Source organism: Perognathus longimembris, chromosome 12 (genome assembly GCF_023159225.1).
Source record: "Perognathus longimembris pacificus isolate PPM17 chromosome 12, ASM2315922v1, whole genome shotgun sequence".
Classification (NCBI taxonomy): Eukaryota; Metazoa; Chordata; class Mammalia; order Rodentia; family Heteromyidae; genus Perognathus; species Perognathus longimembris.
Genome location: NC_063172.1, coordinates 61,386,641 through 61,411,536, shown reverse-complemented (window position 1 = coordinate 61,411,536; position 24,896 = coordinate 61,386,641). Strand labels below are relative to the sequence as shown.

Genomic DNA, 24,896 nt, shown 5'->3' with positions numbered 1-24,896 from the left:
GAGCTCAACTTTTATAACAATTACTATTATCTGAGTTCCAAAAAGGCTCTTCTCTCCATCAGTAAGATATAAAATTAGTATTGTAAACTTTTTAAGTGACTGTCACATAATAAAATTAAGAAATTTTCAGTGAACATTTCAATAGCGTGATATAGTCACAAAAAGTTTGATTGAAAATATTTTTTTAAAAAAACTCAAGTTATTTCCTATAAGTTGAGATCCTACCCATGACTTAACTAACTGACCAAAATTCCATGATAAAATACCCAAGATGTATAATGCGTACCTCAGGTATATTCACTGTTTTCTATAATGCATGTGACTAGGACTTTTTTGCAAATAACTTAATAAAACCTGTATACTTTAAAATGCTGGACTGTTTTTAACTGGCTCAAACACAGCAAAAATTTATTCCAAAAATAACTGAGTTGTGAATGGACATCTACATTCTATCATGATCCAACAGGGGCCAAAGACAATAGGTACTTATGATGTTATAAATAAAACTGGAAGCACAAAGCTTACAATGGGTATATATACACACACATAAACTATTTTTTTTTTTTTTTTTTGGCCAGTCCTGGGCCTTGGACTCAGGGCCTGGGCACTGTCCCTGGCTTCTTCCCGCTCAAGGCTAGCACTCTGCCACTTGAGCCACAGCGCCGCTTCTGGCCGTTTTTTCTGTATATGTGGTGCTGGGGAATCGAACCTAGGGCCTCGTGTATCCGAGGCAGGCACTCTTGCCACTAGGCTATATCCCCAGCCCACACATAAACTATTTTTTGGTTGTTACCATGTTCTACATCTTATTTTCTGACAATTTAAATAACCTACCATGCTTGGATATATCTGAATGGTCTTATATGGATGGCATTAGACACATGTGGCTATTAAAATTAAATGAAATTATAGTTTCAGTTCCTCAGTCTCCCTAGTCCCATATTTCAAGGACTCAATGGTCATGACTGTCTAGCAGTTACCATACTTGACAAAGTAAATAGAGCATATTTTTATCATTACCAGAAAGCTCATGGACAGGACTAGGTTATAGATTTTCTACCACAAAGAAAGGGGGGGAGGGAGGAAGGGAGGGAGGGAGGGAGGGAGGGAGGGAGGAAGGAAGGAAGGAAGGAAGGAAGGAAGGAAGGAAGGAAGGAAGGAAGGAAGGAAGGAAGGAAGGAATCACTATTAGTATGATACCAAGATATAAAGCAAATCCTTTAGAAAGCCAATTTTGGAAAGAATGCAGTATTTCCTGACAAATTTCAGTAGATAGTGGATACATTTTAAAGATGGTTGGTATATTTTAAAGGTAGTTGGAATATTTCAAATGTTTCCTAACATTTGAATTCAATGAAAGTAGCTGACAGCCTGACTGCAAACACTTTATAGCATGTCCATGACATAATGTACACATAAATATGCATATCATGTACAGGTTGCTACATACAGAAATATTATACATAATATTTCAGACACATGTTTTGTAGACACTAGAAAATAGTTCTCATTTATTTATTCTAATCTAAAGATATTACAAAATTGTTTAAAATATTTTAAAGCTGTACCAGAAAAAGTTTGAAGAAGATACACAAAGGGGCTTTCTTGTTTGTACTTTGATTAGAGCAAAGACTTAACTGTACTCTCTCCTGATGAACTACTGGGCTACAGGCTCAAATCTAACACAAGTCTCTCCAAGCTCTACAACTGTACAGCTAGCTCGAGATCGTAACAAATACAAATAGGCGACGGTGCCATGAGATGGATATTCAAAACCATGAATCAACTTAGTGCCTTTAAAAAAAAACTGCCACTATACTAAGCTACAAATGCAATGACTACTTCCTTTTATGCCTGTCTCACCTAAAAGCTGATTCGTTGCTTTTTAAGGGGAAAAAGGGGGATTCGGATAAAGAAACATTTTTTAAAATGGTATGGTCCTCCAGGGACACACTCATTACCGGACGGAGAATATCATCTCAGAGTTTGGAGACTGCACAGGGTGGTGGTGCTAACAACAAAGGCATGATGTGGATCACTGGATTTCGGGTCAGTATCTATAAGTTTAAATTTCTAGTTAACAAGCAAAGACTTAGTACTATTGAGCTATATGTACACTGTATACTGACCTACATAGAGATCCGTGGGCTAACTTCTTTGATGCCTAAGAGAATGCCAGCAAACCTCCTTAATCGCATCAAACAGAATGCCGATTTAACCTGACATCGGAGGCTTCTGAAAACTAAGTAATGGCTTTTACCTTAAATTAAGAACAAATGCAATAATGAGAAAGTAGCTGACATTTTACATACAGTATCACATTTCCTAAAGATTCAATTGAAAAATACATTAATGTGACAGTTAATTTCCTCCCCCCATAAAAACATAATCAATCATGTGCCTTATAGAAAAATCTGGGGGGGGGGGGGAGGGTTTCTGAAGCTTTGGTAAAGCCTCGCTGGATGTATGCGGCTCACACCTGTAATCCTACCTAATCAGGAGGCGGCAAGCGAAGGACCACAGTTCAAAGCCAGACCAGGCAGCAAAGTTCAGGAGACTTTTATCTCAAATAAACTGCCCCAAAAAAAAAGATGGAAGTGGAGCTCTGCTTCAATTGGTAGAGCACTAGCCTTAAGCAAAAGCAGCTCAGGCCCATCACCCCAAGTTCCAGTCCCAGAATGGGCAACACAGGCACGCACACAGCTTTGATAAGGTCCCACTTCACAAAAGACAATCATAGTCTTTCCACCTTAGGGTACAGAACATTAAAAAAGAGCTTATTTCGACCACTACTGGAGCAGCAGTTATGATACAAGTATTTAACATTTATCGGTCACTTACCACATGCTGCATGCTGCGCTAAAAACTTTATAGCCATTATCTCATTTAATTCTCATAATAATCCTGTGCAATCGGTACAGTTACCGTCCTCAGGAAAGAAAGGTTTAGGGAAATTAAGTACCTACTCAAAATGACTTCACAGAGCCCAAGGTCTTGACAGCTCTGTGCTCCTCCCCTCAACAGGAACCTGGATCAGGAATAAGGGGTAAAGGTGTGAGATGGCACCGGAAATACTACCTAAAAGAATAAACTCACGTCTCTTCCCATTCATTTATTCTTAGAATTAAACATGAAATAGATTTAGCATGAAATACCACTCTAGCATCTACTATGGTTCAAGACTTGAATATGAAAAGCCTTATCAAATGTCTGATCTGACTCATTTTTATTTTATGAATAATCTGTAACTTTTTTGGTTTTCTGTTTCTCTTCACCAACGATTCTGTTATTTATGTGTGAACATTGGTTTCTTAAGGCTTTAAGCTTGACTCTAGGATAAATCTTTTCCAGAATTAGATTTTGAAAGTTCCTTCACTGTACTGTTTGTATTCCTAACTACTCAGGAACATTGCAGTTGGGCACCAATCTGGATAAAAATTCACGAGACTCTATCTCAACCAATAAAAAATGCTGGCACAGTGGTACACATCTGCCATCGCAGCTACATGGAGGTATAAATAGGAGGGTTGTGGCTCCAGGCTGCCCTGTGAGCAAATGAGACCTATTTTAAAAGATAACTAAAGCAAAAAGGGTTAGGGGGGATGGCTCAAGTGGTAGAGTGCCTGCCAAGCAAGCATAAGGCTCTGAGTTCAAATGCCAGTACTGCCACACCAAAAAAAAAAAAAAAGGAAGAGAGGGAGAGGGGGAAGAGACAGACTTCTGAATCAGAGATCAAGTTAGATAAGACACTGCACAAGAACTGCCATGGAAGGCATCCCAGTGGAAAGATGGCTGTGCCTCCATAACATGTCTCACTATTTGGGTGAAATGCATACATACTGGAGTTTGAACTCGGGGCCTTGAATTTGCTAGGCAAGTACTCTACCACATAAGCTACAACTTCAGCTCTTTAGCTGAGTACATTTAAAGGGAAAAGTTCAGTGGAATAGTTGATAGAGTTGAAACACTACTTGGTACCTTGCTACATCAAGCATTCTCCCTAAAGAACTCCGACTCCCCTCCGTAAGGGAGGTACTCTGCACTCTCGAGTGCCTTCTTTGCATTTAAGATATTTGAAGAGTTCGCACTGCAATGAATGGATGGATATAAGGCAAAGTTGACATAGCCTACTTATACAGTGCCTCAGCTCCATTTCTCCCTGTGATTACTTACAGACTATATTACACTGGAACTACGGTGACCAGAGATCAATATGATCTTATCAAGAGTAAGATGAATTCTCCCTCTTCATTCCCCCCAATGTTCATTTACAGCAACCTTCAAAATGGTACTGAAGTTTAGTGTGTCTTTACATTGAAATACATGAGTATATCATTTTATTGTTTGTGGTTTTGCTTTTTATTCATTTTGATTGGTTTTTGGAGACAGATCTTTGCTATGTAGCCTAAGCAGTCCTCAAAGTTGTGATCCTTCATTCTGATCTTTGCAATTCCCATCCCAACTTCCAGAGTACTGGGTTATAGGCACACAACCCGAGTCCAGACTCCAGTACTGGCAAAAAATAAATAAATAAGTGAAAGCCATCAAGAAACATAACCTATGCTTGCTTCAGCAGCATATAAAACTGGAATGATACAAAGATGAGCGTGGCCCCTGTACAGGAATGACACAAAAATTTGCAGTGTACTCCACAGTTCAAAAGAAAAGAAACAAAATGTAAAAACTGAATTTCCTGTAGAAGAGTTTTAAATCTGTATACTCGTTTTTTTTTTTTTATTGTTAGGCACAACTTTTGAAAAGGGTATGGGAATGGCTTCAGTAAAAGAATGGTCTAAAATCTATCATTCCTTGTCCAGTGATTACCAAGGAAACAGATTCAATGCGCTAGCCCCCTAGACTGGCAGGAGGCCAGGAGACTCCCCAGCCCACCAAATAGGTTAGGGTAGGATTCCTATGTTGGTGCTGCAAGCCCCCAAAGCCAGCCTTGCAGGAGGCAGGAGAGACACCAATTCAGTTAAACACTGGTAGTTAAGAAAGTCTCAGGGTTCCTTTGCAATCCTGGTGATCTTCTTCGGTAGTCCTACTTTGCCCTCCTTGACATTTTCCAATTTTCTGTGTCCTCTGCCCAAACAAACAAAATAGGAAAGGTCTTGGGATTAATATGATTTTCTTATATCGTAAAGAAAGTGTTTTTGCTTTCATACAGTTAAGATTAAATGTCTTAAGATTCTCCTGAAACTCAAGAGTATCAAATTATTCACAATTAAACCCAGAAAGTGGTGGGGGACAGGTCAAACACACATTAAAGCAGAGCGGAAATACTATGCTTTTCATTCAGAAACATCCAAAAGGCATATTTCCTTCAAATAACTGCCTAGGTGATTACTTAATATTCACACATTAAAATAAGGGGTAAGAAAACACCTTGCACCATTATGGGACCATCACTCTCAGTATCCTGGAAACTGCCCAAGAAAAGAGCAGCCAGATGACAAGTTCCTGAATCTATGTTGACTTTTTCTTGACATCTGGCCAACTTCCTTTAAATTCTCCACCACCCCCAGCTCTAACGCCATGCCCTACTGGTAGGAAGTTTTCTCGTGTTTTATACACCATGTATCAGGTACAAAAGTAGGTGATCCCTGCCTTCCTCCCAATTCCTGCCCATCTTACTGTCAGGCATGCTTTCAGCTTTCACGTACTATAGTTTTACAAGGCAAAACCATAAGCTCAAGTTTGCTACTGATTCCCTTTCACAGTGTCCTGCAGAAAGGAAAAGCAAGGACCATCTCTGCTGATCTACAGGTTTGCAATTACAACAATGGGCCAGCAACACTTTTTTCCCTAGTTGTCCTCCCATTCACTTCCCAAGTCAACTGTGTCCTGTGATTCCAGGTACTGATTTTCCAAATGACTACATAAAACAAAAAGTGAAAGGGGAAGATCATATTAGTGAAAACCAAGACTTTCCTCTTACCTTCTAAGATGCTGAAGAATGAATTTCTTAAACTAACAGCCACTGCAATTATAGAAAGGCAAAAAGATTCTGAATTGGGGAATAAATATAGCTGGTTTAAAAAAAAAAAAAAAAAAAAAACCTCACATACTGTGTGAAACTAAAGTTTTGAAAGTGGCCATGATCTACCATTCAGAGAAACATGCTATCTTTCCTGATGAGTAATATCATTTAATCAGCCTTCCAGGAAACACAAATGAAACTTTTAGAAACAACCTTTCATGAACTGATACTAATGCCTGTTACCCACAAACACTCCTCAAAATCTGTGGTTATTGTTATTTTCAAATGCTATTTCTCCACCTTAGTGAGGGTAAGCCAACACCCTCATTATCGCCCTCAATCTCATGCCCTACTGTCAATCTCTGTCCTTAATACAGCGGCACGTATGCCACTAATTTAGTATTTCCTTAGTGGAGATAAACTGGAGCACTCAAGAAACAAGAGAAAAATGCATCACCTCAAAGTGGCTTCTTTGTCAGGCTTAAACCACTAGGATTGCACATTTGTAATCCCAGCATTAGGGAGACTGAATCAGGAAGACCATGAGTTTGATCATAAAACAAAAGTGCTCTCTTCACAGTTAAGAAAATAGATTGGCTCCTTGCAACACCTAGCAGAGGACTAATTTCCTTCTTAGAAAAAGAACCAAAAACTTAAATTCTATTTATAATGTTTTTGAGAGTCACAGAAATGAGACTCTTTTTTTTACAAAAGAAAAGTCATCAAAGAGGTATGGCTCTACCAAAGCTCATCCACGGGACAAAAGGACAGATAAAACAGAGTTTTCCTCTTTCCAACTCTGTGCCTGGCACTTGGTATTTTAACACACTGAAATTCTGAGGGAAAACAAAGGGAGGCTGCTTGTGACACCATACTTTATACAAGCTGAGGTAGTCAGAAGAAATATTTGAGAGCTTTCATGAAAGACTCCAAAGCTGTGGAAAGCAACCAAACAGATGAGGCAATGCAAGGAAGTAAGGTACTAACTTTACCAAGATTAATGAAGAAGTAACACAACGACCAGCCCATAGGAAAAACTGCCCTAACTTTGTAAGTACCAGAGGTCCACCTGCTCCAATGAGGTCTACTGTGCACCTGCTCTCTGAAAACATGCCTTCATGCCACTTACATAAAAAGCTAAGTTTTCTTTAGAGATGCTTTATTTTCCCATCTTCTCCAGACCTCTTAAAGGGTATAAAAAGCAATGTCAAAGGTAGTGCTAATAGAAACAGCTACTCTCCATTAACAAGCCCTCCCATTTCTATCACAATCTCTATATATGATGATTGAGATAGTGCACAACCAACTTTTTCCATAGATTTACTGAATATTGTCTATTATTCTGCCCATTTGTATAACTCTGCATTTACAGAGTAAATAGAACTTCAGTAGTTACCAGAAACAGGTTTTCCCAGAAACGTATATATACCATGGATATAGATATAGATGTATAGGTATAATTTAGATATTCCTAAGATGTCACAAAAAGACAGGACTGAAAAAAAAAGTGCCACTGAGGCTTCTAGATCTTTTTTCAATCTTACAGGAAAAAAATGACACAGGAAAACTACTGCCCATTACCTGGATATTAACTTCTATTCTCCCTTCATAATGACTGTACTTCAGTGCCATATGAAGAGGCACAAATATATCCCAAATACATTTATCCTAAAAATGCAATGTTGCAGACTTTTAAAAATCCTACCAGGGGGCTGGGAATGTGGTCTAGTGGCAAGAGTGCTCACCTCGTATGCATGAAGCCCTGGGTTCCATTCCCCAGCAACACATACATAGAAAACAGCCAGAAGTGGTGCTGTGGCTCAAGTGGCAGAGTGCTAGCCTTGAGCAAAAAGAAGCCAGGGACAGTGCTCAGGCCCTGAGTCCAAGCCCCAGGACTGGCAACAAAAAACAAAACAAATAAACAAAATAAAAATCCCACCAGTCATCTCCAAGTTAGAGTAAGCCACAATCTGGAATAATTTTGTGAAACTCAATACTTGCCTATAACTTGAAGGACAATCCATATATCCATTCTTTGTTATGGTAAAATCTTAAAATTAACAAAATGCTACCCGTTTCCCTTTTAAGTTGTTCTCTCTCATACCAAAGTGGATTCTTGGAACATGAGATAGGACTATGCAAACCTTTCCCTTCCCCGTCTCAGCCCTGCATTCCAATAGAAGAGAGCTACATGGGGCTCTATCATCTCTACACTACTACATCTACTGTTTCCTAAGCCTAGTGTAACTCTTCCCACCCCTTCTCTGAACTAGGACTGATCCTCCACAGTTAACAAGGACATTACCCCCCACGCCCCCCGCCAGCAGCCCCTTAGGCCCCAGTCACCACTCAATGGCTGACGCCTTAAGAGTTCAGTCACCCACTGATGGCTGGTGGTACACTACTCGTAATACATTCCCATTTGCACTTTCCCCACAGCAAGACTCTTCTCTCTCCCTCAGTGCCTCAATATTTGATATATGTTCCCTGATAGCAAAAAAACACAGCCCCAAACAATGTTTGACATTGAAATAAGTGAGACCATTTTTCAAACCTGACAGCAGGCACTTTTGAACACATGCTACAAGATAATGTCTTGGTTTGGAATCTCCATGATATATCTAAAAGATGTTATTGCTAATCTCCCTATGCATATAAGGTGTATAAAAGCCTTCCCTCTAGAGATAATACAAGTGAGCCTCAAAGGCCAAGGAACCTACCCCAAAGTTAGGGGGTAGAAATTACTTGTACTTCCATCCACATCTAGGACCTCAAAGCCTGTACTCTTTCCTTCTTCAAACCCCAGCTTTAAATTCATGTCCTGAGGACTCTGCAGAGCCTATGATGTCAAAACTACTTTCTGCTACAGCATCCTGAAAAGTCATTTGTCTCCTCACTCTCCAACATCACTCTGAATAAAGAGTGAACTTCTCCAGAGGGTCATGACTTGCGCACACACACTGCATTTTGGGGTGGTAGGATGGTAGTGGGAATTCAACCCAGGCCCTTAGACATGCTAAGTACATGCTCTACCACTTGTCTAAACTTCCAGACTCTGGTAAAAAAAAAAAATAAAAAAAAAATTTAAGATTAACAATGGAGCATTTTTACTTCCTTCAATTTAAATTTCTAAGACAGCTGACATTAATACATACAACCCACATATAAAAACAAGTTATTTGGAGTCCCAGTAAGTTTTGTGAATGTATAGAGATCTGAAATCAAAAGGCTTACGAACCACTGCTTTAATGTGCTAATGAAAAAGAGATATAATCTAGAGTTAGAAACATAAGCTTATGAAGCCAGAGCTTTCCCTATAAACCTTACCCAATAATCAAAATCTATAGCTTCCACTAGAGTATGTCCATACACCAAAATGCAGTTTTCCATGTATTAATTCAATGAATCTTTTTGTTATAATATTTTATGTATTACTTTCTTAATATGAACTTAGAATGTTTAAATGTATTATGTAATTTAGAAAGTATCCATTCAGAGCTTACAAAACATTCAAAAAGAATAACTTCTAAAAGATAAAAAACAGTCAACAGAATTATCTATATGAATGTGATAATTCAGTTAGCAAATTACATAATGATATCAATCTAATCTTAAAGTCTCCCGACTATCCAGCATAATTTTGAACTATCATTCTACCATATATTAAATGCAAAATAAGCCTGGACATTGCCTCATACATTCAATACTAAATACCTGAGAGGCAAAGATCTGGAAGAGCAAAGAAGCTGGAGGCCTGAATAGGCAAAAAAAAAAAAAAAGTAGATAAGATCCCATCTCAACCAACAGAAAGCTGGACAAATTGGTATATGTCTGTCATCCCAGCTACCCAGGAAGCATAAGAAGAAGGATCACTGTGGAAGCCACGCAGACACAAATCAAGATCCTGAGGCTGGGAATGTAGCTTAGTGGTAGAATGCTTACCTTGCACGCACAAAACCCTAGGTTCGATTCCTCAGCACCACATAAACAGAAAAGGCCAGAAGTGGTGCTGTAGCTCAAGTGGTAGAGTGGTAGACTTGAGCAAAAGAAGCTCAGGGACAGTGCTCAGATCCTGAGTCCAAGCCCCAGGACTGGCCAAAAAAAATATGTATGTATGTATGTATGTATGTATGTATGTATGTCCTATCTGAAAAATAACTAAAGCAAAAAGGGCTGAAGGCATGGCTCAAATGGTAGCACCTGCCTAACTCTGAGCTCAAACTCCAGTATCACCAAAGGGAGGGTAAAGAAACAAACATTTAGTAGCTCTAAAACAAAATATAATTAGACAGAAATATTTGTCAAGGCCCACTATGAGTCATTTGGAGGTAGAAAGAATTTTTAGGATTATATGAACTATTACGTAATTATTTTGAATTACCTAAATCATTATCTTTCTCACCTAGCAACACAGGCTAAATGGGAGGAGGGCAAAGTATTAGTTGCACAAATCAAATTTAGTATTTTGTAATTAATGTTTAACCTGTTTCTTAAAAATAAAATTAATTTTACATAGTATCTGCATTGTGCAATAACAATTATAAAACAAGGCTTTGAGCTGTAGGAGATTAGAAATTAAAAGCTACGGAATTAACATACATATACCATAAACAGTTATCAGTGACTCAGAATATAGCACCCTACTCAATCTCAACATGCTTTGGGATAGCTACCGTTGTTCCTGTTAACTAAATCACTTGCCCAAGATCACTAAGGTAGTCAGAGAACAGGTTAAAGTCTATACTCTTCCCCAGAAGTTACAACCTTCCACTATTTTTTTTTTTCAAGACTCACTGCTTCAATGTCTGAAGAGGATACAAAGTTAAACACAAACAAGAAAGCAAACAGTGCCTGGCACAGGTGGTTCACAGCTGTAATCCTAGCTGCACAGGAGACTGAAATCAGCAAGATCACAGTTTGAGGACACCTTGGGCAGAAAAATTCTCTAGACAATATCTAAAAATAACCAGTAAAAAAAAAAAAACAACAAAACAGGGATGGAGGCATGGCTCAAGTACTAGAGCACAAGCATGAAGCTCTGAGTTCAAACCCCAGTAACAACAAAAATAAGAAAGCAAATACCATAAGCAAAAACACCAGACATGACTGCATTTATAACAAAAACACTGCAAATGCCTTTGTCTACATCCCTTCAACGTTACAACATTGTCTCTAATAAAGAGACATTGGAGACCTCCTCTACCACAGGACACGGGGCCTTCCAGTGCTCAGTGCTCAATGCTAGTGTACCACCCATCCTCAGAAATGCCCGGGCTCCTGAAACTCAGGGAGCAGCAATTCTCCCCTAGGGATCTGACTACAACCATTTCCCAGCTGTCTCCTACAGACTGCTTGGAAGTCTAAGAAACTACCACTGTAAAAAGATTCCTTCTTTACTTAGCAAAACTTTTCCAGGGAGCAAGAGTATTCTCTGCAAGCGGCTCATTCTCTTTCCTATGGCACTGGGCTGGCCTTGATTTCAGAGCTCTTCTGATAATCACTAAGTGTGCCTGAACACCGAGAGCAGCTTCAGGCCTGAGCTTTCAGGTGCCTTCCTAACCTCTACTCTCTTAGCCCGACCCAGGCTGCAGCCTAAATTCCACAGAGATGTTAAAATGGCTTTGTTTCCTGGCCACTCCAGCGGCCCGTGTTCAGGAAACCACTCAAATCACCCAAAGGAAATTCTTCAAGATCACTTCTCCAGGGAGAGTCCCAGTCAAATTTCAAGCACTCTCACCCACTGCTAGCTCCTCTCTCCAAACACATGTTTCATGATTGTCTTTCATGTTATGTTTTCACAAAAAGAGGTCAGGTTTTCCCAAACTGACATAAGTTCTTCAAGAACAAGCACTATGCTTTATAGCTCCAAAACCTACGGTGCCCTCCAAAATATAGCGTTTGAATCCGTTCTGCAATATATTGGGGAATGGGAGGACTCAGAATATCGGAACATATGGGTATTCGTGTCTTTTCCACAGGTCAAGGATAGTCACCAAAATTTACAGCAAAGTGATGTCTTTGTGAATGCTACAGTTCAAAAAAAAAAATCTCTTATCTTATAAACTGTGAAAGATAATTTTTAAAGCTCTCCGCTCCCAAGACAGGAAGAGTACTATTTTGGAGCTAAATATCCACATCTCTGAGACAACACTTACTGTGTTGTCCTACAGTCACAACTTCAATTCATATTGACACTCAAGTTGGCAAAATAAATATTATAAGAATATATTTATAGCTTCCTAAGAAAATAATCACAAAAAGAAGATGGAGGAGCCTACAACAAATACATAAAACTTTGCTGGAAACCCAGTTTCAGTGTATTCCTTAAAAGAGAAAAAGGAAGCAAAAGTGAGCAAAGAAGAGAAGGAAACAAAAACATGTATTTGATGAGGATCCATTGTCCACGGTTCCCTACTGGCAGGGACTCGGTCTCAGTTATCAAAACATCTGTATCCTTAGCATATCCTGGAGTGGAGGGAGGGAAGGAGGGAGGGAATGGAGAGAAGGAGGCAAAGAAAGAGGGAGGGATGGTGGGAGGGAGGGAAAGAAAGGGAGGAAAGGTGAGTAAATTCAGGGAGTAGTAGAAGAAGAAACTGAGATTCTGAGGAAGCTTACAAGATAAAAACTGAAATGCTCGTAATGAAAGAGCTTTCCCCACAGTTTAAAGGAAAATTCCATTCGACAAGGTGCCCGGGTTAAATTTGACGCTGTCATGCAGGAAGGCTCTGTGGCCCCCTTACCTGATGCACAGGCACTTTCTGCGGGGTGTTCTGGGGTGATGGGTGGAGCTGTGCCCACGGCTGGTGATGCGGGTGTGGAGGAGAAGACTGGTGGTGCAAGCCCGGGTGGGTCTGCAGTGGAGGACAGGTTGGCAACTGCTGAAAAGATGGCTGCTGGCCAGGGTGTTGCTGGCCAGGCATCAGCCGTTCCTGGATGGCTTGGGGATCTGCAAGGCCAACACCAGGACACCCATTTGGTCTCATGTGTCCCGTCAACTCCCTTGGTGCTGAGGACATGCCCATAAATGGACGAGACTGCTGCATGTTTCTGGGGCCCATATTCCTCTGTCCAATTCCCATGGCACCGGGGGGCTGGTGAGGTGGCTGAGGGTGGGGCATGCTTGGATAACTGCCAACATCCATTGGCATCCCAGCGCTTCCGGGTCTGCCTTGTGGAGGAGGTGTGCCCGCTGGATTACTCATTGCTTTCATGGGTGACATGGGAGGTGGAGAGGCGTAAGTTCCCTGAGGCTGTGAAGGGTGCATAGTTTGTGTGTTCATTTGGTTAAGTGAGCCGCTGGGGTGGATGGGCTGCTGGTGCATTAGTCCTTGGCTACTGCTTGATGGGAATCCTACAGCGTTGGGGTATCTTGGTACGGACTGATTCATTGGGGTATTATTTGTAAGGCCTAAATTTTGATTCATCCCTGTATTGTTAACTAATCCCTGATTTAGGTTACTGTAAGGATATCGAGAATACTGCCCTGAGTTGTTTATAGTAGGAGAGGGGACTGTCTGGCTCCGAGAGCTAAAGGTAAGGGTTTGTGGCCTAACAGCCCCTTGTTGAGGAGGATTCGGGGAGAACCGGGGGCTGTGGGCCACAGATTCTCCGTGGAGAGCAGTAGGGGGGTGGTGATGGAACTGTTGCACCGAGTGACGCAAGGAGGGGGCCATGCTGGGACTCTGTGGGGGCACGTGGGACAAGTGGCCAGGTCCTGAGGTGGCAATGAAAGGATTGCCCTGATTGAGGCCCTCTTGACCTTGGGAAAACTGGCTCATCCTCTGCTGCGGCTGGCCGTGCTGCTGCATGGAGAAGTCCCCGCGTGCCATATAGCTGCCCATCTGCTGCATGTGCTGCGGGTGGCCCTGCGCCGGCGGCCCCGATGGAGCTGGCTGGGGCGGCTGGGGCTGGGGCTGCTGCTGCTGGTAGGGAGCTCGGATCTGGTCCGGGACCTGAACAGCCCGGGGCCCCCACATGGAGCCACTGTCCACAAAAGACTGGCCGTGCCTTTCATTCTGCATGCCGGGGTAGACCCCCATCTGGCCACCCCCACTGCCCCCGTGGGGCACCTGGGGGACAGGGGGGGTGTGATACTGCGAGTGTGGAGATGCCAGTCCATTCCCAGGGGCATTGCCCATCATTCTGTTAGGCTGATCCATCAGGTGCATCTTCTGTTCATACTGATTATAGTGATCGAAATGGGTCAACTTGGTTTGATTCTGATTCGGGGAAGGATGATGGAGGGAGGGCTGTAACGAGGCGAAGCCTTGGTCTATCGGCATCTGCTGACCCATGGGATTCACTGGGTTTTCAGGGTATCCACATTCTCCAAGGCCCTCGAGGCCTTCGCTGAAGATATTCCCATCCTCACCAAAAAGACTCATCATTCCTGGATCTGCCATCTTCCAGTGCGCGGCTCTTCCAAACCACAGCTTGGGGAGCGTGTCTGTGCTTCACTTCACTGAGGTGTGTGTCCTCAAAGCCTATAATCCTTCACTAATCTTCTTCATGTCATTCCATATTTCCTTAATTCTCTTGGATCCTGCAGTGTCAGGCAAAGTGTGGATGTCGGTCCTAGAAGGGAGAGGGTGGTAAGGAGAGAAAGAAGGAAGAAAACAAAGTATTAGGAACGAATGGTAAGTCTGCCAGTATTTTATGCATTTGATTTGGTTTCCATCAACAATACTAATCTAGCCCCCTTGCTGGGCTGTATTTTATAAATCTAGTTCACTTTAAGAAAAACTCATTAGCTTCTACTAGAAGCAGTATTATGATCGGTTACTTAGAAAGCAAGCAAAACACTAACCTTAACCTTAAATTAATCCATTCACTACACTTCCTACCGTTCCATTCTTGGATGGAACAGAACAAAAGAACACAACGTGAAGCAGCAGCAGCTGCCACGGCAGGCAAACAGATGTATGAATGTAGCCGAGCAGCCCATCTGCTGAACTGAAGCCCTGGAAAGGCTCGGGTTACCAACAGCCGCCCTAACCTTATTCCCCGGAGCAGTGCAATCAGATGAGCAGCAGCATCGGGGACTGTGAAAAGCTCAACTTAAATTGACTAGAGGATTATACAAATACCAAAATCAGTCATTTCGTACAAATTAGATATTTACAGCCTACATAGAACTGTGTAATGGCAACGGAGGCATCTAACAAGAAAGCGCTCATAATGATGCTGAAAAGCAAGCTCGAGGACGGTATAATAAATTCATAATTTCATTATGCTTAATGGCAGGAATATACAAGATTCAGAAAGAGACTACAAGAAAAGCATTCATTCTCCAAGAGGACCAATTTCGCTCATGGCTCTGGGCCCACAACACTGCCGATCTGTGCTGATGGCAGACGGGCCCAACTTCCAGCCTCATTATTCACCAACAGGCACGCATGCTGGGCTCTGGTGACTGACTGGGCCGGACCCGACCTGGAAGGACACTTGGCAGAGGACTTACTCTTGTTGGAAGAAAGAGAGCTGTCCCTAGAGCTAATGAAAACTGAAAAGTTATTTTAACAAAATAAAGTTCAAACTATCCAAGCAGGCCTCCCCACCAGCTGAAGCCTGAGTAGGACAAGGCAGGCAGAGCAGGTGGAAAGAGAGGCGAGCAAGAGCATGTCAGCATCCTATCTGCTCGTGACTGTGACACATCGTACACGCGAATGTTCCACATTTTCACACTCCCTAACAGAGTTGGTGTCCGATCAGAATGACCAGCTTAAAGAATGCTTCCACAATCAACACAGGAAGTGTTTTTGCTGCGTGCTAATTGAATCAACAGCCAAATAAAGAACTAGTTCACATAAGAAAAATGCCTGAAATCTTAAACATCTGTGGAATTCAATTCATGTCTTTATCTTTTATAAGTATAGTACTGTGTGCTACTGTCCTATTTGAAAAAAAGACTGTACGTTTTGGTAGAGTTTCCTAAATGATGCTATAAACAACCTCCATCCGAAACTCTACTGACACACCTCTGTAAGGATATGGGAAAGAAAAGTGGACTGACCAACTCTACTGAGGAGCTACCAGTTAAGTCAGATTAAATATTCCATTTCTACTTACTCTATTCTAACATATTCCTAACAAGGGGGAAGTCTGCTTACAGAAAATGTAAACAGCATTCCTGCTCACTGTCAGGACTACAGACATAACACCTGAGAAGGTCTCCAGGTCTATAGTTTTCAGGTGACAGCTGTCAGGTAAAGCCAAAGGGCTCCTCATTCCTCCACTAACTGCCAAGAATTTTCTGATCTACTTTCTCCATATACAGAGGTCAGACAGGCAAGAATCATGAAAGCTGTTTTGCTAAAAACATGCTGCTTTCCTGTACAACAATCCAAAATAAAGAGAAGCATAAATCTCCAGTGCCAAATGCAACAAATATTTATAAATTGAATATATGCTTATAAAGCTTAAGCAGTCAGTCTTCATTTACTAAAAGCTCACTCTTACTTTCAAGAAAATAAATACTAGCATAGACTTGATAATAGCTTCAATCAGCCATGCAGACTAGCCACTTACCAAATAACCTTTCACCTTAGCTTAAGGAAAGTAATGTCTACTTATATGTCCTGAAAGGCCTTACTTTACAGGAAAATGGCTTCGTTCTCTTGGGTCCACCAAGTGCCATGGGAGGAACTGCCACTAACTGAAGGGGCTCCAGGAGAAAGGAGCATGGAGGAGGCAGATGGCTTTGGCCTCCTAGAACGCCACTCCTGCAGGCCCCCACTGGGTTCAGGGCAGAACAAGACCAACTAGAAGATGTAGCAGTGAAGAAGGAACATCCCCTTCAACAGCGTAAGGCTCTATCTACCCAAGTGGAGAAAGACGGTGTTGTCACAGGAATAGGAAGATACGAAACAGACAGTCCTCACTCCAAATATCTGACACTTGCCTTTGCTCCTCTTCCTTTCAGTTTCCAACTAATTCCCTGTAAAAGTCCATTCACTGAGGCATGAAAAATGCCAGTGTGGCATGTACCAAGTAAGCATGTCCCTCCCACAAGTGTGACCACACTCACGTAAGCCCAAGTTCAAAGACTGGCTATTACTGCCTATTCTCAGCAATGGCTCACACTAGGCTACCACTGCCTTCCTGCCTCATTCCTGACCTCCAGATCTGACTAGCATCTATGCCAGGAATCCTGGTAGCTGCAGTTCATATTTCTGATTTGAGCTGATCAAATTAAGTTATTTTGGCCATTTTTATTTGATCAAGGCCATCTGAATACCCAGTTTCCCAAGTCACAACTGCAACATATGACTTTTCTTTCTATAAGGTATTTATTTAAAGCTGGGTGCTGGTGGTTCACAGGCTGGTGGCCTGTAATCCTAGCTATTCAGGAGACTGAGAGCTGAGGATCAAGGTTCAAAGCCAGCATGGCTAGGAAAGTCCACAAGACCCTTATCTCCAACTAACCACACGAAAACTGGAAAAAGAGCTATGGCTCAACATGGTAGAGTGCTGGCCTTGAGCAAAAAGAGCTCAGGGATGGCACCCAGGCCTGACTTCAAGCCCTATGACCAACAACAACAAAAAGACACTTAATTAAAACTCTATTTTGAAATTTCTCCCTCCACATTCAGTGCCTACATATCTGATGCCCAGATGAGCAGCGTTCAATGCACCATCTTGAGATTCATACAGTTTCACATTGCCTTGTAGCTACATTCAAAAGTAGCCAAAAAGTAAAAATTATAATTTCCATTTTAGCCAGTATATGAAGCATGAGATGTGAACTCAAGAACGATCACAGGGCATGTGGGTTTGGGGCACAATAAGTGGATAGAGCAGTCAACACTTCAGCGACACACCATGAAACCAATTAACTACACATACTGCCAAGCTGGTAAAGATGATGGAGACATTTTAATTTCACTCAACAAATGAAAACCCTCTTGGAGACTAAAGTTGTCTTCAACATCTTGCACAGAATATACTAAACAACTCCCCCAAATGAATAAAAAAGAGTAAGACAGGGCTGGGAAGGTGGCTTAGTGATAGAGTGCTTACCTAGCATGCATGAAACCCTGGGTTCAATTCCTCAGTAACACATAAACAGAAAAGGCAGGAAGTGGTGCTGAGACTCAAGACGTAGAGTGCTAGCCTTGAGCGAGAAAGCTCAGGAACAGCACCTAGGCACTGAGAGCAAGTCCCAGAACAGGCACACAGAAAGGCAAATACGGAAAAATGAACAGCACACAAAGAATCGGTGTGGAAGGTGGGGGAAGGGGCGGCAGCAGCTCCAAGGCCCTGATTTCCATCCTCAGCACGGGAGGGAGGGAGGGAGGGAGGGAGGGAGGGAGGGAGGGAGGGAGGGAGGGAGGGAGGGAGGGAGGGAAGGAGGGAAGGAAGGAAGGAAGGAAGGAAGGAAGGAAGGAAGGAAGGAAGGAAGGAAGGAAGGAGAGCGCAGCAAGCAAGCAAGCAATGGGGTAAATAAGATGAAAGAAATAAGCAATAAAATAGATTTTAAAAATTATGTGTAAGGGATGACATTGTCCAAAAAGAAATGTACTCTCTACCTGACTAATGTAACTGAAATTCCTCTGTACACCATTTTATAATAATAATGTAAAAACTTTTAAATATGCATAAACCTGTGGGATCATTTTATTATTTATTACATATTTGATATATAAATATATATATACTTAGTACAGTTTATTTCTGACCTTCTAAAATGTAAAACAATTCCTCACTACTCTGTTAGTCTGAAAGCACTTGTGTAGCCAAGCTTTAATTTAGTACCATAGTGGCAGAAATATTTTATGTCACAAGTATAGACTGGAAGTTTGCTAAGGAGATAGGTAAATTCAAAACACCTTTCAAATATAAACTATTTCCTACAGCTTGGCTACTTTTCCCCAATTCTATAAGCAACTGCCATCTCAAGCAAACTTCAACATTTATCCAATTTACAAGTATGGAGTCATAGAGATTTGCTATTTATTGCATGCTGAAGATCAGTGTGCTGCTATGTAGGTTGACAGGTTTTCTTTAAAATCCTTCTCACTCACCTCCAAAAATTCTGAGACATAGAAGATAATTGTTGCAAGGATTCTGCAGTGCAAACTGGAGCAGTGTCAGAATTTCTCGGGACTATCTAGCAACTAGGAAAACAGCACATCACCACCACCTTCAGCACAGTCCATGAAGAGACCTCTCAATCACCCAAGGGAAGAATCGTGGAGACATGGAATGGACCCACTGCTGACAGAGAACACACTAAACAAAGGGCTCCCACGGCTAAGGTCCATTCATGGCTGAAAGTCCTATCACAGCCAGATTATGAATCTTTTAGACAGCAAGCAATCTCCCAGTCCCAAACAAGCCTCCAACAGCCAATGGAGAAAGGACAAAGTCCAGCAGGACACCTGCTTGCTACTGGAAAAGGCATCTATCCAACAACTACTCAGATCAGAAAACACAAGCAGGTTACCAAAATCAGATCATCAGTTCAACACAAGTGAGTTCCACCAGCTCTATCTCCTAGACCTAAGGATGGCCTTCCAGAACCCTTCGCGCAAGCCGCACTTTCTCCCTCACCAGTCCTGTCTGCTTCAGCAGTGACGACACTGTGGTGGTGATGTCTATGCCGGCAGTTGCCAACTACTTACTAGGCAGCATGTACAAAGATCATTTCCATCATTGCAAACAAATCTATGGACAACTATTGAAATAATATGATATATATATATACATTTACAGAATGTGTACAGTGTTATATATTTCTTCTTGGGTCATTTTTGTAGAAAAATCCCATAATTAAATAGTAGGAATCCACTTTCATAAAAACTATTTCTTCGTATTCAGAGATTCGTGTTCTTTTTAATGTCCCTATTATTCTTCGTGATGAAAATACGACATTCTTTCCACATAGCATGCTTCATGCTACTTATGCTTCCAAACTGTAGGTTTTCTCCTCTTTCTTCCAATATAGATTTCTACTTCACAATATATACCAATAGACGGATGGGGACAGGGACACCAGCCTAACATCCTAGTTACAAGGGAAGCTGAGATCCAGGAACTACAGGCTTGTATACGTCAAACAAGTTACAAGATCCCATCTCAACAGAAAAAGCAAGGCATGGTGGTATGTGCTTTTCATTCTACTACGGTGGGAAACACGAAAATAGAAGGAACTTGGTCTAGGCAAGCCTAGGAAAAACAACAACAACCGGAGCAATAAGGGAAGGAGGCATAGCTCAAGTAGTAAAGGACTGGCCAAGCAAGCACAAAGCTCTGAGTTCAAACCTCAGTTCCACCAAAACATTTTAAAACTAATTAATTTAAAAAAAAAAAAAAACCTGGGGGCTGGGAATATGGCCTAGTGGTAAAGTGCTAGCCTCCTATACATGAAGCCTTGGGTTTGACTCCTCAGCACCACATATATAGAAAATGGCCAGAGGTGGCGCTGTGGCTCAAGTGGTAGAGTGCTAGCCTTGAGCAAAAAGAAGCCAGGGACAGTGCTCAGGCCCTGAGTCCAAGGCCCAGGACTGGCCAAAAAAAAAAAAAAAACCTGGCTTGGGAGCGTACCTTAGTGGAAGAAAACCTACTTATTAGTAAGTAAGACCTGTCCTTGCCCCCCCACCATACCACTAATAATAACAAAAATTAGATTTACACCCTAAAAGAAACACGTTTTGCAACACAGCTTCGTCCATATCACTACACAACCTCTGATTTTGTGCTACTGATTAAAGAGCACACAATTTCAGCAGAGAAAACTGCAATCTGGATTGATATTGTACACTGCCACTATGCCAGTGTTCCATCCAGTAGTATGTCCATCCTCCCTTCAAGCTAGCCGAACGGGAAGTAACACACAATTCTCCCTGCCATTGTTCTGAATGAGTGCCTACTCTGAAGAAGGAAGGCATCTGACTGACACTTGATATACAGCACTGAGCACAACAGATGCTATCCCATCCTCCTGCAGTTACTTATTTACTAGCAAATAAATGTTCCTCACTGTTACCCAGCCTGCTTGTTCTGACTCCTAAAAGCCTCACAGGTCTGCCTCCTCTTCCCCACTCATTTTATTTCAGGTGGTATCAAGCCTTCAGTGCGGATGAAACAATTCTCTGAAACAGACCACACCATGCCTCACCCCTAGGAAGTCCTTACAGGACTTCCTTCCACAACTTTCAGGACACAGGCCAAATGCCCCAATGAGGCTAAGGCACTTTGTAATCACACCTCCACGGAGCCCTCCACTCTCAATCTCCAGACTCCCTTCCTCTGCCTCCCGCAACACTCACTATCGCCACGGCAAACCCTAGGAGTTGACCTACTGTCCCCCTGCCTTGCTTTCACATCCTGGTGTGGCCTGTTCTGCCTCCTTCCCTGACTGCACAGCCTGATCTCATTTTTTGTCCTATCTGGAGATGCTTCCTGTCCTCAGCCCTCCCCCCACCACAGGCAAGAGCAGCCAAAGCACCAGGCACACTCATGCACTTGCCTGTTTCTCTGCCCCTCCCCCTGGAGACTAGAGCCGGGCCATTAGAACTGGGGTGGGATCCTAGGACAACACCACGGGTGGCTACGAAAGGCAGAGTCTCAGTCCTCCAACCCTCCAATCTGCCTTTTTCTACATCCCCCCATTGCATTTGGAAGTTGAAAAGTCCTGTTCTCGGGTCAGAACATCTCAAACTTCTCTCAAAGAACTAAAAGGTCCTCTTGGTTTTTGTGACTGACAAAGAAACAACACTGTCTTCATCCAAACAATGAGTATCTCTTAATGACAATTTTTGTCTATAACAGTTTATAAAGAGCAGACATCTAAAGATCATTTATTTTCTGATAATATGTCATTTTTGCAAAGCAAAAAATTTCAGTTACTATCAATATCTAAAGCTATGTTACACAACATACTATTTCACAGGTTTCTTGCAGAAATCTTTCAGTTATTTCTACATAACTGAGGAGTCTGGATATTCTAAATTGCCTTTCAGATGAAGGTTTTTCCCTACATTTAGTGCTGGGGCTGGTGGTTCAAGGAAATTAATGAAACACCTAACAACACTATCTGCAGAACAAACTCTTTTTCTACATAGTAAAAGACGCATTGCCTCACACCCAAGATTTGCACAAGAACAGTCTTTCAGAGAAAAGCCTTTATTCTTTGCAAGTCAGCCTTCAAATGTCACTCCCTTAAACTAACTGCTCTAAGACTACCGAGAAATCAGCCAGTCCAGATGGGGCTGAACTACTGTCTACAGATTCTCTAGCATAGTCTTTATCGCATGTGCAACTTAACATGACTTCATAATAGGTAGACGCCCATTGCAGTAACACCAGCAACAGTCAACACTGTAGGGAAGAAGAGAAATGAGGATCAACAAGCACTGATCTCTAGGAATATATATGCCATGCTAAATACACACCTATTTATGCCAATTCTGTACACAGATAAAATGTGTCCATATAAAACTTGTGTCCAGGGGCTGGGGATATGGCCTAGTGGCAAGAGTGCTTGCCTCGTATACATGAGGCCCTGGGTTCGATTCCTCAGCACCACATATACAGAAAATGGCCAGAAGTGGCGCTGTGGCTCAAGTGGCAGAGTGCTAGCCTTGAGCAAAAAGAAGCCAGGGACAGTGCTCAGGCCCTGAGTTCACGGCCTAGGACTGGCCAAAAAAAAAAAAAAAAAAACTTGTGTCCATTCTACAACTTCTTTATGTTATCTTAAATAATTCTGAATGTAATACATGAGGGGAAAAGCAAATAAAAAGACAGGTTCATTCTGTAAACGGAAAAACATTGGGGCTGGGGATATAGCCTAGTGGCAAGAGTGCCTGCCTCGGATACACGAGGCCCTAGGTTCGATTCCCCAGCACCACATATACAGAAAAAACGGCCAGAAGCGGCGCTGTGGCTCACGTGGCAGAGTGCTAGCCTTGAGCGGGAAGAAGCCAGGGACAGTGCTCAGGCCCTGAGTCCAAGGCCCAGGACTGGCCAAAAAAAAAAAAACGGAAAAACATTTAAGGAATTAAGAGGTATATTTCAAGCCGGGCACCAGTAGCTCACGCCTGTAGTCCTAGGTACTCAGGAGGCTGAGATCTGAGGATCACAGTTTCAAAACCGTCCTGGCAAGAAAGTCCGTGAGACTCTTATCTCCAATAAGCCATTGGGAAGTGAAGTAGAGCAGCTCTTGTCCAGGCCCAGAGTTCAAGCCCCATGACTGACAAAAACAAATAAATGGGGGGAGGGGGACATTTCAACTCATCAGGCACACATTTAAAGCACAGACTGATGGAAGACTAATAGAAGCTTTACCAATTTTCCTGATCGCTAACATTCATCTTAAGATGGAAAACATCCTGGAATATTGTAAATAAACAAATCTAAGTTGATATTTAAAGGCCAATGACATCATGTTTGTTAGCTTAGTTTTCAAAAAGAAAAGAGAAACTCACATTAGTAAATGCCACATTGGCTGTTAAGACTTATTTCCAGACATAGACACAGACACACAAACACAAACATCAAGTGAGAGGAAAATGCAAGGAAGGAGCTACGTCAAGGCCACCCTCTGCCAAGGGACCCAAGAAGGACAAGGACACAAGGCTAAGGGACTGAACAGTGCACAGCCAACTGCTCTTGTAGGAGTCATGCCCCTGGTGTACTGTCCGCAGTTGACACTAGCTATGTGACCTGGCTATTTCTTTTGTCTATAATTTCTATTAGACTTAATCACAGAGGAGATTCCAAAGATCTCCTCAACCTGCCTGGCTGTGCATTGTTATGTTGATTGCTAATGTGCTGGCAATCTTTAATCTACTATTCTTGTTTATTTCTCTTTTGCATGAACTATGGCATACAACAGACATCTGGCTGGCATCCATGGGTCTTAGCCCTCCGGCCTGCTTCGTGAACCCTGTCCTTGGTGTCCTGTGGCATTTGCCTATCTTTGTGCATGCTTATTCATGACAGATAAGGCTCCCTTCACATCGCGTGTGTATATTCTAACAAAAAGAACAGACTCATTATTTTCCATTGAAAAAGGAATGTGCAATTGCTATTTCAAATAAATTATGTTTAGCAAATAAGACAGAATTGAGGTTGATATATATAATATGTGGGATATATTATATGTATATACATGTATATAGATGAGTTTCATACATATGTTCTCATAATCACTTGAACATTTAGCATAGTTGGGAAATATTTTTCTCTTCCCATATTTGCCATAAATACAAATAGATTCTACAATGTCATCATAATCAAAACTGCCAATCTCATGCAGCTAAACACATCGATGTTCTCTTGGCCAATTCAATGTTTTCACTCACGTTACCATACGATAAAAGAAAGGCTTTACCCACAAACTCCCCTAAATTTAACTTTTGTTTTCCTACTCCTACAGTGAAGGCTCAGCCCTAAACCGGCCTCTCTCCTAATTCCACATCAACCATCCACGTTTCCTTCCACAAAGCATGTGTGCTCCAGGGACAGCTAACCTCATGAAACAGCTTTCATAATATGCTAAATGAATGAAGTCATAAGCTAAATCTGATTTTACAAACTACAATATATTCTCTGGGGGGGGGGTGGGGAGAAAAGGAGAGGAGGGAGAGAGAGACCGCTCTCGCTCACATGTGCAGCAATCCTAGGGCTTGAACTCGGAGATCAGCACTGTCCCTGAACATTGTTGCTCAAAGCTAGCACTCTACCTCTTGAGCCACAGTGCCAGCCACTTCCGGCTTTTTCTGTTTATGTGGTGCTGAGGAATCGAACCCAGGGCTTTGTGCATGCTAGGCAAGCACTCTACCCCTAAGCCACCTTCCCAACCCCGAAGCTTCTGTTTTTGCTGTATGCTTGCGTATGACGGCCTCAGCTACTCGGGCCCCTGTCTGGAGCACATTCAGCTACCAGTGTTCCAGCACTAAACTCTGCCACCGAA

The 24,896-nt window shown here is 42.1% G+C and overlaps 1 protein-coding gene across 6 annotated transcripts in view; it reads right to left on the bottom strand.

Moving 5' to 3' along the window:
- The window catches only part of Chd7 (chromodomain helicase DNA binding protein 7), a 198,780-nt gene that overhangs the window by 120,026 nt on the left and 53,858 nt on the right, over nt 1-24,896 (bottom strand). For all 6 annotated transcript variants that reach the window (XM_048358974.1, XM_048358978.1, XM_048358979.1 and 3 more), the window contains one exon: nt 12,721-14,554. In XM_048358974.1, coding sequence (XP_048214931.1) covers nt 12,721-14,382 — 1,662 coding nt within the window. In that variant the 5' untranslated portion in view covers nt 14,383-14,554. The remainder of the gene's footprint in view (nt 1-12,720; nt 14,555-24,896) is intronic.